This window comes from Drosophila serrata, unplaced genomic scaffold (genome assembly GCF_035046125.1).
Source record: "Drosophila serrata isolate PLE 108 unplaced genomic scaffold, ASM3504612v1 contig_382, whole genome shotgun sequence".
Classification (NCBI taxonomy): Eukaryota; Metazoa; Arthropoda; class Insecta; order Diptera; family Drosophilidae; genus Drosophila; species Drosophila serrata.
In genome coordinates, this window is record NW_028257280.1 from 7,413,151 (window position 1) to 7,425,952 (window position 12,802).

Here is a 12,802-nt window from a genome sequence, read left to right on the forward strand (position 1 = left end):
TTTCCCCTTTTTTGCATGCTACCACCAGCAGCCAGGATGTCCACAGACACATTCTGGCCTGAAGGTCAGTCGAGGAGGCAGGTGAGCTGACATGGAGCTGGCCTAGGTGGGGGTGTGGTGGCTCAGGTGTACTCCTAGTCCATTCCAGGTGGGGATGACGCGCAAAAGTCATTATGTGTGGCCACTGGCCAGTAAAGTGTGATGCGCAGCCAAAGCTAAACATTATATTTTCGATAAATATGTGAACTATTGGGGTACCTCTTAAAATTATAGATTGATGGACTTGTACTACTTATTGATTTTAAAAATAGTACTCTAATGAAAGTACTAGAATTTGAAAGGTTAGTTACCATGATAGTTTTATAATTTATAGAAGTAACTTATGAGGAAACTCTGATAAAAATCAATAATCAAAAACCCTACTAGACTTGACTTCTTCTTTTCCAATTCACCCTGTTTATTTTGGCATAAAACCAGACACATTTCTTTAAAGACTCTTCGGTATGAGTTCCGGAGTGCCATCATGACTTCCAGACTCTCTGTTCCTGACTACCCATGAAGTTACATCAGCAACGCCGTAACGAGGTTCATGTTTAATGGCCGTGCAGTCGCAGCCTTTCGGGTAGAGGTGTTGTTGTTCAGGAGCCAGAGGAGCCAGGAACAGGACACGAACTGGGGCTATATCCACAGTCCTGTACAGGGGGTGTCGGTGAGGGGGGGCCAACAAATGCAGCTACAAAGGCAGCCCAAAAGACATGCACTAATATCATGCTGTCCGTGTTGCATGCAACACCATCTCCCCTCTCACCAGGTCTCCTTCCATACTCCTCTGTGTGCCATGTTTTTGGGCTTACAGCTTGAACCTGACACAGAAAATTGTATTTTAATGACGGAGCATAGCGTCACTGCCAACGACAAGGACATCGCAACGCAATGCAACCGGAGGATACCCCATTCAAGACGTTAATAAAGCGACGCACACGCAGCAAATTCCATGGTGCGGCCCACAAAGGACACTGTGGGGTGCGAAGGTGGTGGCACTTGCACTTCCAAAATGAAGTTGTTAGTGGCCCGAAAGTCCAGCTCCGGTCGGCAGACATTTTTTGGGGACAGGACAGGTAGCCTGCAGCAGGTGCAACATACCAGCAGCCTTTTGGCCAAAATCCCCGGGTCGTGTGGCACGCATGCATATTCCATTCCAATTGCAGTGTTTCACAGGGGATCCTGGAAAGTGTCCACTCGACTAGCTTTGCATTTTATCAGGACTCTCGCACACAGCGTGGTGTACTCTACTTGTTGTAGTTGTAACATAAGTACACTTGTTTATGCAATGCAGCAGTCATAATTATTGTTAATGGCCATTTGTGTGGTTGTAAGTCCCGGCAGAGAGAGTCATCATCTATCTCTATACATGCAACTCGTGCAGAATTGATCGAATCGTTATAGATGCATTTAAAAATGCAAGGAGAGCTTTAAATTTTGATTTAAATTCGAGTATTATTGGTCTTTTATGTTTATATTAATTTTTTTTTTTTTTGCATACATAAACCATTTCCTTTTCAGTTTGAGTTGATTGTTTTCCTCCTTTTGTTTATGTTTGTAGCATGTTATTTCAGCGAAATTCAATCAGCATTACTGGCATTCTGATTATAGATGATATTTAATAAGTATTTTTTCTGATTTCAGTCGAGCCCCAAGAGAAAGAGGACGAAACTGTTAACGAGCAGGACGAGGACGAGAAGGAGGACGAAGACTTGGATAACGAGGAGTTTGGCGAGCAGGGTAAGCAGAGCACAGCACTCAACGCATAAATCTGTGAAAAATATGAAAATAATTTGAGGAAATTTCAACTAATAAATGGCATTTGCCTGTTTCTGTCCAATCCCTCCCTCCCACACACACAGATAATGGACTCACCGAGAAAACGTTCAAATTTGATGATTTCGCTCGCAGGTAAATAGGCCTAGACTAAGGACTAAGGACCAAGGACCCCACAGAGCATAAAGTTTTCGAATCAAGGCCAAACCGCTTGGACACTTTTCCATTTTGGGAAACAACAAATGGTCGAGGATGGGGGATGGGCGATGCTTAAATTTTACTGCCCTTATTTGAAAAGTTATCATGGTCGCTCGCTCGGTTGAACGGCGGTTTCGGGCTGATGGTCGTGTTGAAAATTGTAATTGTGTTTTTAATTGAAAGGCGGTCCAGAGTCAGTGCTCGTGGCTACTAATTAAGGATTAGTGTCAGAAATTACTTGTGCCAAAAGTTTTATGGCCGCGAACTCGAACTCGAAACCGGCGCGCACACAGATGCCGCGGGCAGCTTAGGACGAACAACAGCAACATCAGTCGCACAGCAGCAGCAGCAACATCAGCAACAGCAACATCAGCAACACTCATCCCGACCCGCTACAACAATTATAATAAAATGACGTCAAGTTGGTTTGCCGGTTGTATTTTAATTGCGCTGCCGTTGCCATTGTTGTTGCTGCTACTGTTGTTTCTAAATGTTCCCAAAACTTTAGCACCGAGTGTAGAACATTTGCGGTTGCGGTGTCTGTGCCTGTGCTCTCGATGCTGTTTCTCGGGGGTGGCTGCCTGGATAAACTCTTAAATCATAATTAGTTAAATTTAGCATAATTTAATTGGAGTTCTGCTTTATAATACCCCATCGTTCCCCTAGGTTGCTGAATCCGAAAATCGTTCGCGCCTGTACATTAGTGCTGACGGACTGGGCAGATATACCCACGCGATCCTTGAAGGCGGCAGTAACTATACTACATCGCATCGCCTATGGCTGTAAATGTCCGGGAATGCTTTACCAGGTGAGAAAGTTAACCCAATTAAACAATCGGACTAACTTTATATTATCCAGAAAAGGAATTCTGGAGGGAAGTTGGGAAAAATGTATTCTTTAGCTTGAGCATTTGTGACTTCTTAGGTTAAGTTGGAAAACAGGGACAGTCCCTCAGTGTATTTGTTAATACAATATTTTCAAATATATTTAATTTCATTAATAATAATTCATTTGAAGCTTAAATTTAAAGAAAAATGCTCACCCCTCACCTGTGAAATGCATTTGTTGAACCCGCAACGGGGGCTTTTTAAATATTTTTTTAAAAGGACCTGCACATAAATCAAAGTCAAATGCAAAAACAAATGCCACAGCTTAGCTGGCATTCCTTTTCTGTAATTTTTTTGTTATATTTTTGTGCCTTGCTCTTTCTTCCACTGTCGCTGCTTTCATTTCATTTTTATGGTAATTTGTACAAATTAAGCGGACCTTTTTTCTTTTTGTCCAAAGCCACAAACGATATTTACTGCGGCGCGGTGGCGTACATATATATATATTTTTTTTTTAAAGCGGGTTCGTTGGGTTTTCGGAGGACTCCCTTCAGGTCCCTGGGTCCTGTCAGCTGGAATTTGAACTTTTTAAGCCTTTCACGCGCTGCCTTGAGCCGCAGCATCGGTTGGGGCTGCGACTCAAATATTCAAATGTCTGTGTTTGAGTTTGTTCAGTCCCCTCTGGGGAAGAGTCTAACGCGATTGTCTTGGAGTTGGTTCTCAAAGGTATTTCCCAGATTTAAATTGAGGCTTTTAAGCTAAATTTAAAGTGACATTTGGTTATATTTCTGGTGAATTATATTATTTTTAGCTTAGAAGATGTATATTCTTTAATCAAACTGAGTCATAAGAACTTTAACTCTATAGATTAATATATTTTGCTCTGCGTTATGTTAAGTATATATTTTTGTAATTGTTGTATTGTAAAATTTATAATTTAATGCTTTTAATTTCATAAATCTCTTTCTGTAGGGCATTAAATATTGTACCTTTCCCGGGAGAGGTTCCACTGCCTTCCGGATTTCTTTTCAACTGCTTATGCTGCTTTTCACGTCTGGCAATTAAACTTTTCTTTTCGGGCAGAGTTCATAAATCACATTCAGCAGCAGGCTGCTGGGCGGCCTTCGCGTTTACCTCTCCACCCTCCCAACCCAAAAGGCTTTTCCATTTTCATTGGCTTTAAGCGATGCTTTAAGCTCTTTTTAGGTTTTTCGCCAGTTGAATCGCAATCGCATGCAGAAAGCACTGCAGAGTCTCTGGCGAATGGCTAATCACTGAAGCAACCAAAAACGGCATCGCATTTTGGGGGTAACAAAGCCGATGCATAGCGTCTCCTGTGTTTCCCCGCTTCTGGCCAGGCTCTGGCGGGGCAGAGACTGCTCCCTATCAGCGTCATCTAAGCCGGCTCAGTGTCTGCTGTGCACAAGCGACGATTAAAAGGACGACAATGACGATGACGAGAATGAGAAACAGGACACTGATAGAAAAGAAATTCTAAAAAATATAGGGAAAACATTTATCAAGTCAAGAGTAAACTCTTAGAGCATTTATTGTGAGCAGTAACCTCTTAATATTATAGAGCGTTACCTTTTAGTTTATATTGATCTTTTATTTAACCAATATATTATAGTTTTACAAATCTTTAGACTATTTTCCTTAATGTACTTGAGAGAAAATTAATTAATCTCTTATTGTAGTCCCTTTTTTTGTCTTTATATAGGAGATAATTTTTTCTGTGCAGTGAATGAATGCAGCTATCCATGTCCATGTGGCCATCAAAAGGAGCAGACTGCTGCTTGCCAGCCTGGCCACAAGCAAAACAAAAGTAGCATCATATGCAAAGTCAAAACCACTAATGGGTCTGCGCAATCATAGGATAAATTAAATTCCAAATACGGACGACGACAGTCGACAACGACGATACAGCACGGGACGAGCTCAACCTCTGGCAAGGGGGATTTTTAGGGTTAGACGTGGGCTTGGGTGGCGTTTATAAAGTTTTTGCCAACTGCAAATGATATCTTGCTCGGCAGAGCGACAACCGCAGGCGGCAACCGCAGGAAGGGGAGTTGTTGAATGATGGAGGAGGGGAGGGTAGACTGCTGTTGTGGCTGTCTTTCCAGAAACTTTTCATTTGAATTTCAAGCACAACCTCACCGACCTCTCTCTCTGTGTCTATCCCTCCACAGGCCAAGCTGTTCCGCATCTTTCAACAAGTCTTCAGCGTGGAACGTGACGCCCATCAGGAGGAGCTGCGTCGCCTGGCCATCTTTGTAGTGCGCAAATTTGTCGAGGTGGCCCCTGCTAATCCCAAAATCTATGCAGAGTTATTATTTTACAAAGGCATCAGGGAGGCAAATGAGCTGGAGTCGGGCTATTGTGATGCCTATGAAGGGTGAGTATGGGTGTATCTCCTGGGATTGTCCGGGGTTAAGAGGGGGCCCATCATCACAATGGGCGCATGATTGACTGAGCCGGGGCTTCATCTTCTGTCGTTTAGTTGGCACATGATAAATGATGGCCAGCGGCCAACGGAGCCGAGTCTCCAGCCAAGTCATTGTATCTGCTGCCCCAGGCGAGTAGTAGTCAAAGGGTCAGATACTACGCAAGGAGAGAGTAGTCTAAATCGACTGGAATATATATCTACATTCGGTTAACTTTACTTGCAGTGGCACCAAGGGAGCCTGGACCGAGGAGCAGGAGTCGGAGCTGCGCTTCCTCTTCGAGGAGAATCAGCGCAATCCCGAAACGGAAAAGGGTTAGTATTGGAGATCCAGGGATGCAAAATTGCTTCACAAACTATCAACTTTTGTCTCTTTAAAATCGTTTATAATATTTACCCAAAAATTGCCTTAACGCTCTTTTACTTTCGCTGATTTAACCACTTTAAAAGGGTATTTAGTATATCCTTAGGCTCAGTTTTCAAACGTTTTGTGTCCCTAGACAAGTTCTAGCTGCCGTTGCGGCAACTCCTCCGGAGTGTGAATTAAAACCGGATTCGCAGTAAATGAATAGAAGCAATCAGAGCTCCGGCACTCGAGTTGCTCAAACGGCAGCAGGCATAAAATGCCTAGCCCGGCATTGGATAGACTGAAAACAACAACCCAATTGTGTCTGCTCTTTCAGATGTGATTGATTGGATTCTGGACAATTTGGCCGACAAGACGCGCAATCGCCGTACAATCCTGAAGAAGCTCAAGGAACTGGGCCTGCTGTTCAAGGCTCCCACCAAACGTTCGACCAAGGCGGCCCAGGGTGGCAAAAACCTTTGGCAGCCGGAAGAGGATGAGGAGCTAAGGAGCTTATACGATCAGCATCGCACCGAGCCGGGTAAGTGGACAACCAGTTTGAGTACCCAGGACGACGAGAAGGACCAGTTCCAGTTTAGGGAGTAGGCTTATCAGAAAAAAAATCAGATAGAAAAAGGCTATCTTAAGGAAATTTAAAACTTCATAACTCAGCCAAAAATGCATTAATTTCAATTCGGAAATCGTTGCTACGCTAGTTTTTATTAGGTTAATAAATCTGCATACTCAATTTAAAATAAAAAATTTGATAAATTTTTGACAATTTTAACGATGTAACCCCTTTCCTTTTTTTGTAAAAATGGAAAATTTGTTAAAAATTTTGTTTTTCTGCGGGAGATAGCTAGAAAGATTCGCTTGTTGATGCTGATTACCCAGTTATAATGCTCTGCTCTGCAGGGGTAATAATAATAATAAATAAATTGATATATTGTTACTCTTCAGATAGATAACTTATTAAAGAAACATTCTAAAACTGTCTTTGCAGATTGCTTGGAACGCATCGTCAAGGAGTTTGATGAGCGCCGCTCAAAGCAACAGATCATCAAGCGGATGCTTCAGATTCATCTGATTGCGGACAAATCCGAAATACTGCCACCCAAAACCGCCAAGGGGAGAAGCAAGGCCAAGGCTAAGGCTTACGATCTGGAAAAGAGCAACGACGGGTACGACTTCATGGAGGAGCCCATGCCTGAAGAGGATGGATACCGAAAGCCCACAAAGAAACCCAAAGCCAAGAAGCGTCAGGTGGTGCGCACTCCATTGGATGTGGGCACGGTGAGAGCATTAGTTTCTCAGGTCGATGCAGAAAAGTACCAATCCGCCGTCGAGTGGCTGCAGGAGTCTCTGCAGGATGCCAGCGAGGATACCGAGGAGCCAGCCGAGGAAGATGATGGTATACCACTCCTGCCGCTAATGCAGGACCAAAAGGATGCCATGGAGGATGGGGATTTCCAAAAGGTTCTCGTTGCCCTCGGAATGCAGCCACCCATTGCGGGGATGGAGACCTACTGGCGTATTCCCACCTATTTAAATCCTGCCGATTTGCAACTGCGTGCCAAAATTCTGGCCGGCGAAGAAGTGGAAATTGAGGACGAAGAGGAGGAGGATCAAGAGGACAACGAAGATGAAGGACAGGAAGAAGGCGATGAGGATGAGGAGGAGGAAGAAGATTTTCTGGACAAGCACACCAGACAGCGTCAGGAGAATATAGCCGCCGAGCAACAGCGAAAGCTGGATAGCCTAATGTTCAACCAAAGCGATGACGAGGCCGAACAGAGGCCTCCTCCAAAGGGCAAGGCCAAGTCCAAAGTAAAAGCGAGCGAGAAAAAGGCCAAGCAAAAGGACAAAGGCAAGGCCAAGGAGCCAAAGGAAGAGGTACCAGCGGAGCTGGAGAAACCCAACACGGATGATTTATTTGAGCAATTGAGAACCAAGCGAGCCACTAAAATCAAGCTCGGCGATATGGTTCTAAATGAGTCAACAAAGGCCGCTCAAGAGGCGAACGACGATGATGCATTCGACTTCAACTCGGAGGACTATCGTGCTCGGCTGCTCGAACTGGAGGATGAGGACGAGGACGGGGATGAGAAGCAACGAGATGATGGCGATGAAGAGAAGGAGAACAATACCAACAAGTCCTTGCAGCGTGCACGTCGCGCTAATGTAATTGACTCGGATAGCGACAATGATGATGATGGCGCCTCGCCTGCTGACAAGACAAACAAACGCCCACGCAGCGACGAGGACGATCAGGAGGATGATGCGAAGGAGGATAGCGACGATGAGAACAACTTTCTTGCTCGCAAAAAGCCAGCTAAAGTCAATGGAGAGCCGTCCAAGCGGCGTCGCTTGGCCATCATCGATGACGATGATGATGAGGATGATTTTTAATGCAGTCCGGGTTCTGCTTTTGATTTTATGGCTCACCGGAATGGGAGCTCGAATAAATGTAACTTTTAATTTGCATATTGGCTTTTGTTTGTCCTTTTGTCATGTATAACAGGGTGGATGCAGACATTTTGTCACAAAAAAAGGGTATAAAGAATTATGGTATAAATAAAAGTCCTTCTACTATGGTTTGATGAATCGAATAATCACAAGAATTTGAATTCATTTTAATGTTCAACCTTGTGACTCAATAGATCAAGGATTATAAATAATATAGAAAAGCATTTATGTTTCCCATTTTCAGGATGAAGGAACACTCAAAACAACATCCTTTACTGCCTACTGTGGCAGCCGAAGGATACCACATGGGTAGCAAAAGTCAACCAACTCCATTGTAACTGTCTGGCAGCAAACATGGCCTAGACGTTCCATTACCTCTACACCATTCCCACAGTTGTCCTGATGGTATTTTGTGCTGGTCCATTGTGAACACGGCTCCCATCCGAGAGTCTTTTGTGTGCGTCTGCTAATTTGGTGGCTTTTGTTGGCCCGATGCACCCTGGCTGGAGTGAGGATTGGCTTCGCATCGTGAAATGCATTTTGTTAATTTTCTGGCCAGGGCGAGAGGGTTCAAGTCACACAGATTCAGTACGAGTTCGAAGGTCCGAAAGAAGTACACTTTGGAAAATCATACATATACATTTCAAGTTAAGGAATGTGGGAAAATGTCATAACTTTGAATTTTGTCATAGAGTTTAAACAATATATTTGAGTGTATATATTCATATATTATTCTATTGTAAGTATATTATTTAAGTTCGGTGCTTTGACAAGTGTAGAAAGACTGCACAGGATTCCATATGCAAATGCTCGGTGTGAGCATTGTGCAATGCCAGTTGCAGTTCCCACACAATCCGCATTGTCGGAAGGAGTAATCGCACTTAACTGCATCGCATTGTAGCAGCTTCTAGGGCCGAACTGAGGACAACACTGGCCGTTGGTCTTATTCTGTTTTTATTGGATTTTTCGGGATGATTCTCTAACAAATTTTGTGGGTGCGTCGTCCATGGGCAGAAGAGAACTTTTATTCTGTGTCTATTTTATTGGAAATTACTCGGCCGCAGATGAGAATGCGGTTTGATTGGGGGAAACCACTTTAAAAGCAAATTCAATTCAATAATCAGAGTCAACTGTCTGTGCAGCTTCCGCAAAAGCGTGCAACACGGGGCGTATGCGCGATGTCGCAGCGATCGCATTAATGAAATTAAGTGCATAAATTTAAGAGCGGGCTTGTGAAAAAATCCAAGTCTGTGCATAAATCAGTTTCCCCGCCTGGCAGACAGACGACTAACGTCTACACGGGCTTAGGCACTTCATTTATTTTGCAACGGAATTAAAAGGACTCGACACACGTGTGTGGCACCTGCCAAAGCAGGAGACCTCTTACGTTCCGTCCCCTTTTCCTTCTCCTGCTCCTGCTCCTGTGACATGTCACATTATTAATTTCAAGATGGCGCGCACTCAATTTAAAAAGGCAACAGCGAACGAGCCGGTGATGAGCAGCTCATAATTTATTTCATTAATTTAATCAACCTCCTTGGCACATGTCAACTGCATGAGCCCTCAAAAGAATGCCACACCTTCTTTCCGGGCCTGCTATAAGGGTAGTCACACCTCTGGGTGGGTGCACAGCACAAGCCAAGAAAATAGTGGTAAAGAGAATATTAATAGCAATATTAGTCAAAGAGGTTAAAGGTTATGATCAAAGTTACTTGAAGCTATTGGTTGTAAACCTATATATTATCTCCTACTGGAGTAAATAATAATTCATTGTCACTATTCATTTACCACGACCTGTCTCTGTGTGTGCAAGTATGCCAAAGAGGTCGCAAAAGACGCCTGTAATAGCAATAACAACAGCAAGCATAATGTTTAAAATCACTTAATACATCGTAAATTATGATAAAGCGAGTCCTGGGACTTGAATTTCCTCTTTTTTTCGTTGCGAATAAGCCGGCAGGAGCGGTTCATTAAGCCCGCGTTCGCCATGGAATGCGTGTTTGTGCGTGAGCACAATAAACTGTAACGCCTTTCATTAGGGAAAAACAGAAAACAGAAAGAGTTATTGCCCGGGCTTTTCACACGCTCATTTCCATCATTAGAACAAAGGCCGTGCAGATAGCGATGCCAACAGCCAACAGCCAACAGCCAGCGGATTAACCTAATCTCGGGACTATAAAGGCGACTTTATTGTGACACAGACGCGCGCTGGGAAAAACTTGCGACTTTTCATCATAACGGGAATGAGTATGTCGCTGACAAGGACGTGGCATATGCAGATGATGGCGTTGTTTGATGAGTTCGCTTTGCCTTTATCCAGCTTTTCCCCCGTTTTTCTCTCATTATACATACTTATGCGAGGGTATTGTTAGTTGAGGAAAATGCTTGTAACGCAAGGATAATAAGTATTGCAAAGAAAAGAAAAAGAAAAATATAATTACATGTTAAGTTTTTACATTATTTCTGTAAATTAATAACGAACTACGAAAGTCCTTCTGTAAAATGTATTCTATTGCATATTTTAATCAAAAATATTAGTGTATTCCCAGATCTACCAAGTCCTTCTGTATTCCTCGCTTTCGTGTGGGCGTTATTCTTGGCGAGCGTGTGCTCTGTGCCTTTGGCACATGTTTTTCTAACAATCACACAATGTTTATACAACACAAACTTTTTATACGCCTCTCATCCCGACTCGAACTGAAGCAGATTTGGGCAAAGACAAAAAGTGCCTTTGACGTGTGATAAACACACTGCCAGATACGTAGGCTTCACAGGACTCGCAGGACGTTGAGCGAAGAAAGCACTTTGGCAAAAACTTCACCGACTGCCTGTGGAGAGGATTTCCCGGTCTTCGGTGCCTTGGCCCGATGACAAACACAGTTCACTGTCCCGCCTTGGCTTTTTCGAAATCATAACAAAGGCCCGAAAGGCGGGGGAGGCGGTAAAAGTTTGCTTTCAAAACGGAGAAGCTGAAATACACTTGCCGAAGAAGTACTTGGTCGAGTGTTTACTCTGCGGATGAAGTGCTTTGATTAGCGGCTCTCATCCGAAGAGCATTTCTGAAGAACTGAGATTCGCAGCTTGAGAAATTAAACAACCTCGGACAACTTAAGATTGGGTTACAATTGTTTTCTATTTTAACAAGGTATATATTTGAGTAGCAAAGCAGGCAGACATCGAGCCAAGTTTGTCTTAGTTTCAAAAAGAAAATAAGCAAATATTATACTTTGAATTAATGTATTTGTAACGCTTTTTTAATCAACTTCTGAATAATTATTATAATATAGTTATAAAGTTCTAATATTTAGAAGTTCTAGTTGTTACAACCTTATTCCTCTGACTACCAAACTCACAAATTCTCCACCAACTCATGCTTTGTTTTCTGAAAGCAAAAAGCTGGCCTAAATCTGGCTGGCTTACATGCACCGTCTTATCCTTCCGTTCCTTTTGCAGGACACCTAAGGGCGTGACTCGGAAGTGTCAGTAAATAATTGTAAAAAACGTATGTCATGCACTCTTTAGCCCGGCCAACTTCTGGCCCAATGACAGCCCGGAGTGGCCTTTGTTAACCCCAATGGATCGAAGCCACCCGCTCTCAGCGGCTTACGCACAAACTTTGTGGACACTTTTCTTTTACGCCTGACGAGGGTTCGGGGTTCGGGTTCGGGGTTCGGGGTTTGGGGTTCGGACCCCATAAGCCGACTAATTGTTATTGTAGTTTATGTTTGGCCCAGTACAAGGGGCTTTTAGTGGGCCTCGTGATCCCGTATTCGGGTCTTATCGTTTCAAAAGCGCTCGCATGGGGCTTAGCATTGTGTTGGGGTCCCTGGCTAGTGGAAAAGCTTATAATTAGCCTAATGGCTGCCAACTTGGCAGCCGTTTTTTGCCCCGCTTTTGGGGCAGTCACTACTAGGCCTCCCCTCCATAAGCAGACATATGATTTAGATCTGAGTTTGAGTTAGAGCTGGAACTGAAAAGGGCTTCCCCGGCATCCTTTGATTTTCCGCCAAATATTTTACACTTAACGAGTCATAAATAAATGCGTCTCTTCGATGTCTGCGCCTCTTGCCTCGGCTTTTGCCAATTAAAACATGAATTATAAGCCCGAACAAATCGCTAAGAAGTCGGCCGGGAGTCCGGGCATAAATTCTCGCTTGCCAAAAAGTTGGCTTTGTCTGGATTTATTGTAGGCGAAATGTGGTTGGACGGCGAGAGTGCCAATTCCTTTGTGGGCATTGCGGTGGGTCTTCCCTGCTGGGGAGAAGTTTGGTCCTTACAGAGTCCGGGATATTGGGGATTTGGAGGAGAAAGTTAGCATCTTCAAACGAATTCAATTCCTGTGGCTTCAAAAATATGTATTTCCTGAGTTTTCTTCAATTTGCTCATTATATACATACATAAACTTATGAGTTATATACCCTTGGAGGGTATAATAATTTTAGTCAGGCTTGTAAAATGTGAAGGAATCATTTCAGACCCTATACAATCATATATATTCTTGATCAGCATCGACAGACAATCTTTCTAGCTATCTCCGGCAGAAAAACATAACAAACATTAACAAATCTTCATACTCAAAGAAAAATGTTTGCAAATGGAAATTACTGAAATTATAATCCCATTCTTTGAGTAGGTATTTTTTATATTTTTATGCCAATTTTTCCTAAAAATCAAAATGAAAAAAACTTATAACTATGCCAAAAA

At 43.2% G+C, this 12,802-nt stretch overlaps 1 protein-coding gene across 1 annotated transcript in view; it reads left to right on the forward strand.

Annotated features, from left to right (window-relative positions):
• The window catches only part of timeout (circadian regulator timeout), a 76,027-nt gene extending 67,911 nt beyond the window's left edge, over positions 1–8,116 (forward strand). The window contains exons 12-18 of the mRNA XM_020955621.2: positions 1,687–1,782; positions 1,905–1,953; positions 2,683–2,824; positions 5,033–5,238; positions 5,513–5,601; positions 5,970–6,173; positions 6,636–8,116. Of these exons, the coding sequence (XP_020811280.2) occupies positions 1,687–1,782; positions 1,905–1,953; positions 2,683–2,824; positions 5,033–5,238; positions 5,513–5,601; positions 5,970–6,173; positions 6,636–8,041 (2,192 nt within the window). The 3' untranslated portion in view covers positions 8,042–8,116. The remainder of the gene's footprint in view (positions 1–1,686; positions 1,783–1,904; positions 1,954–2,682; positions 2,825–5,032; positions 5,239–5,512; positions 5,602–5,969; positions 6,174–6,635) is intronic.
• Positions 8,117–12,802: the final 4,686 nt, after the last annotated feature.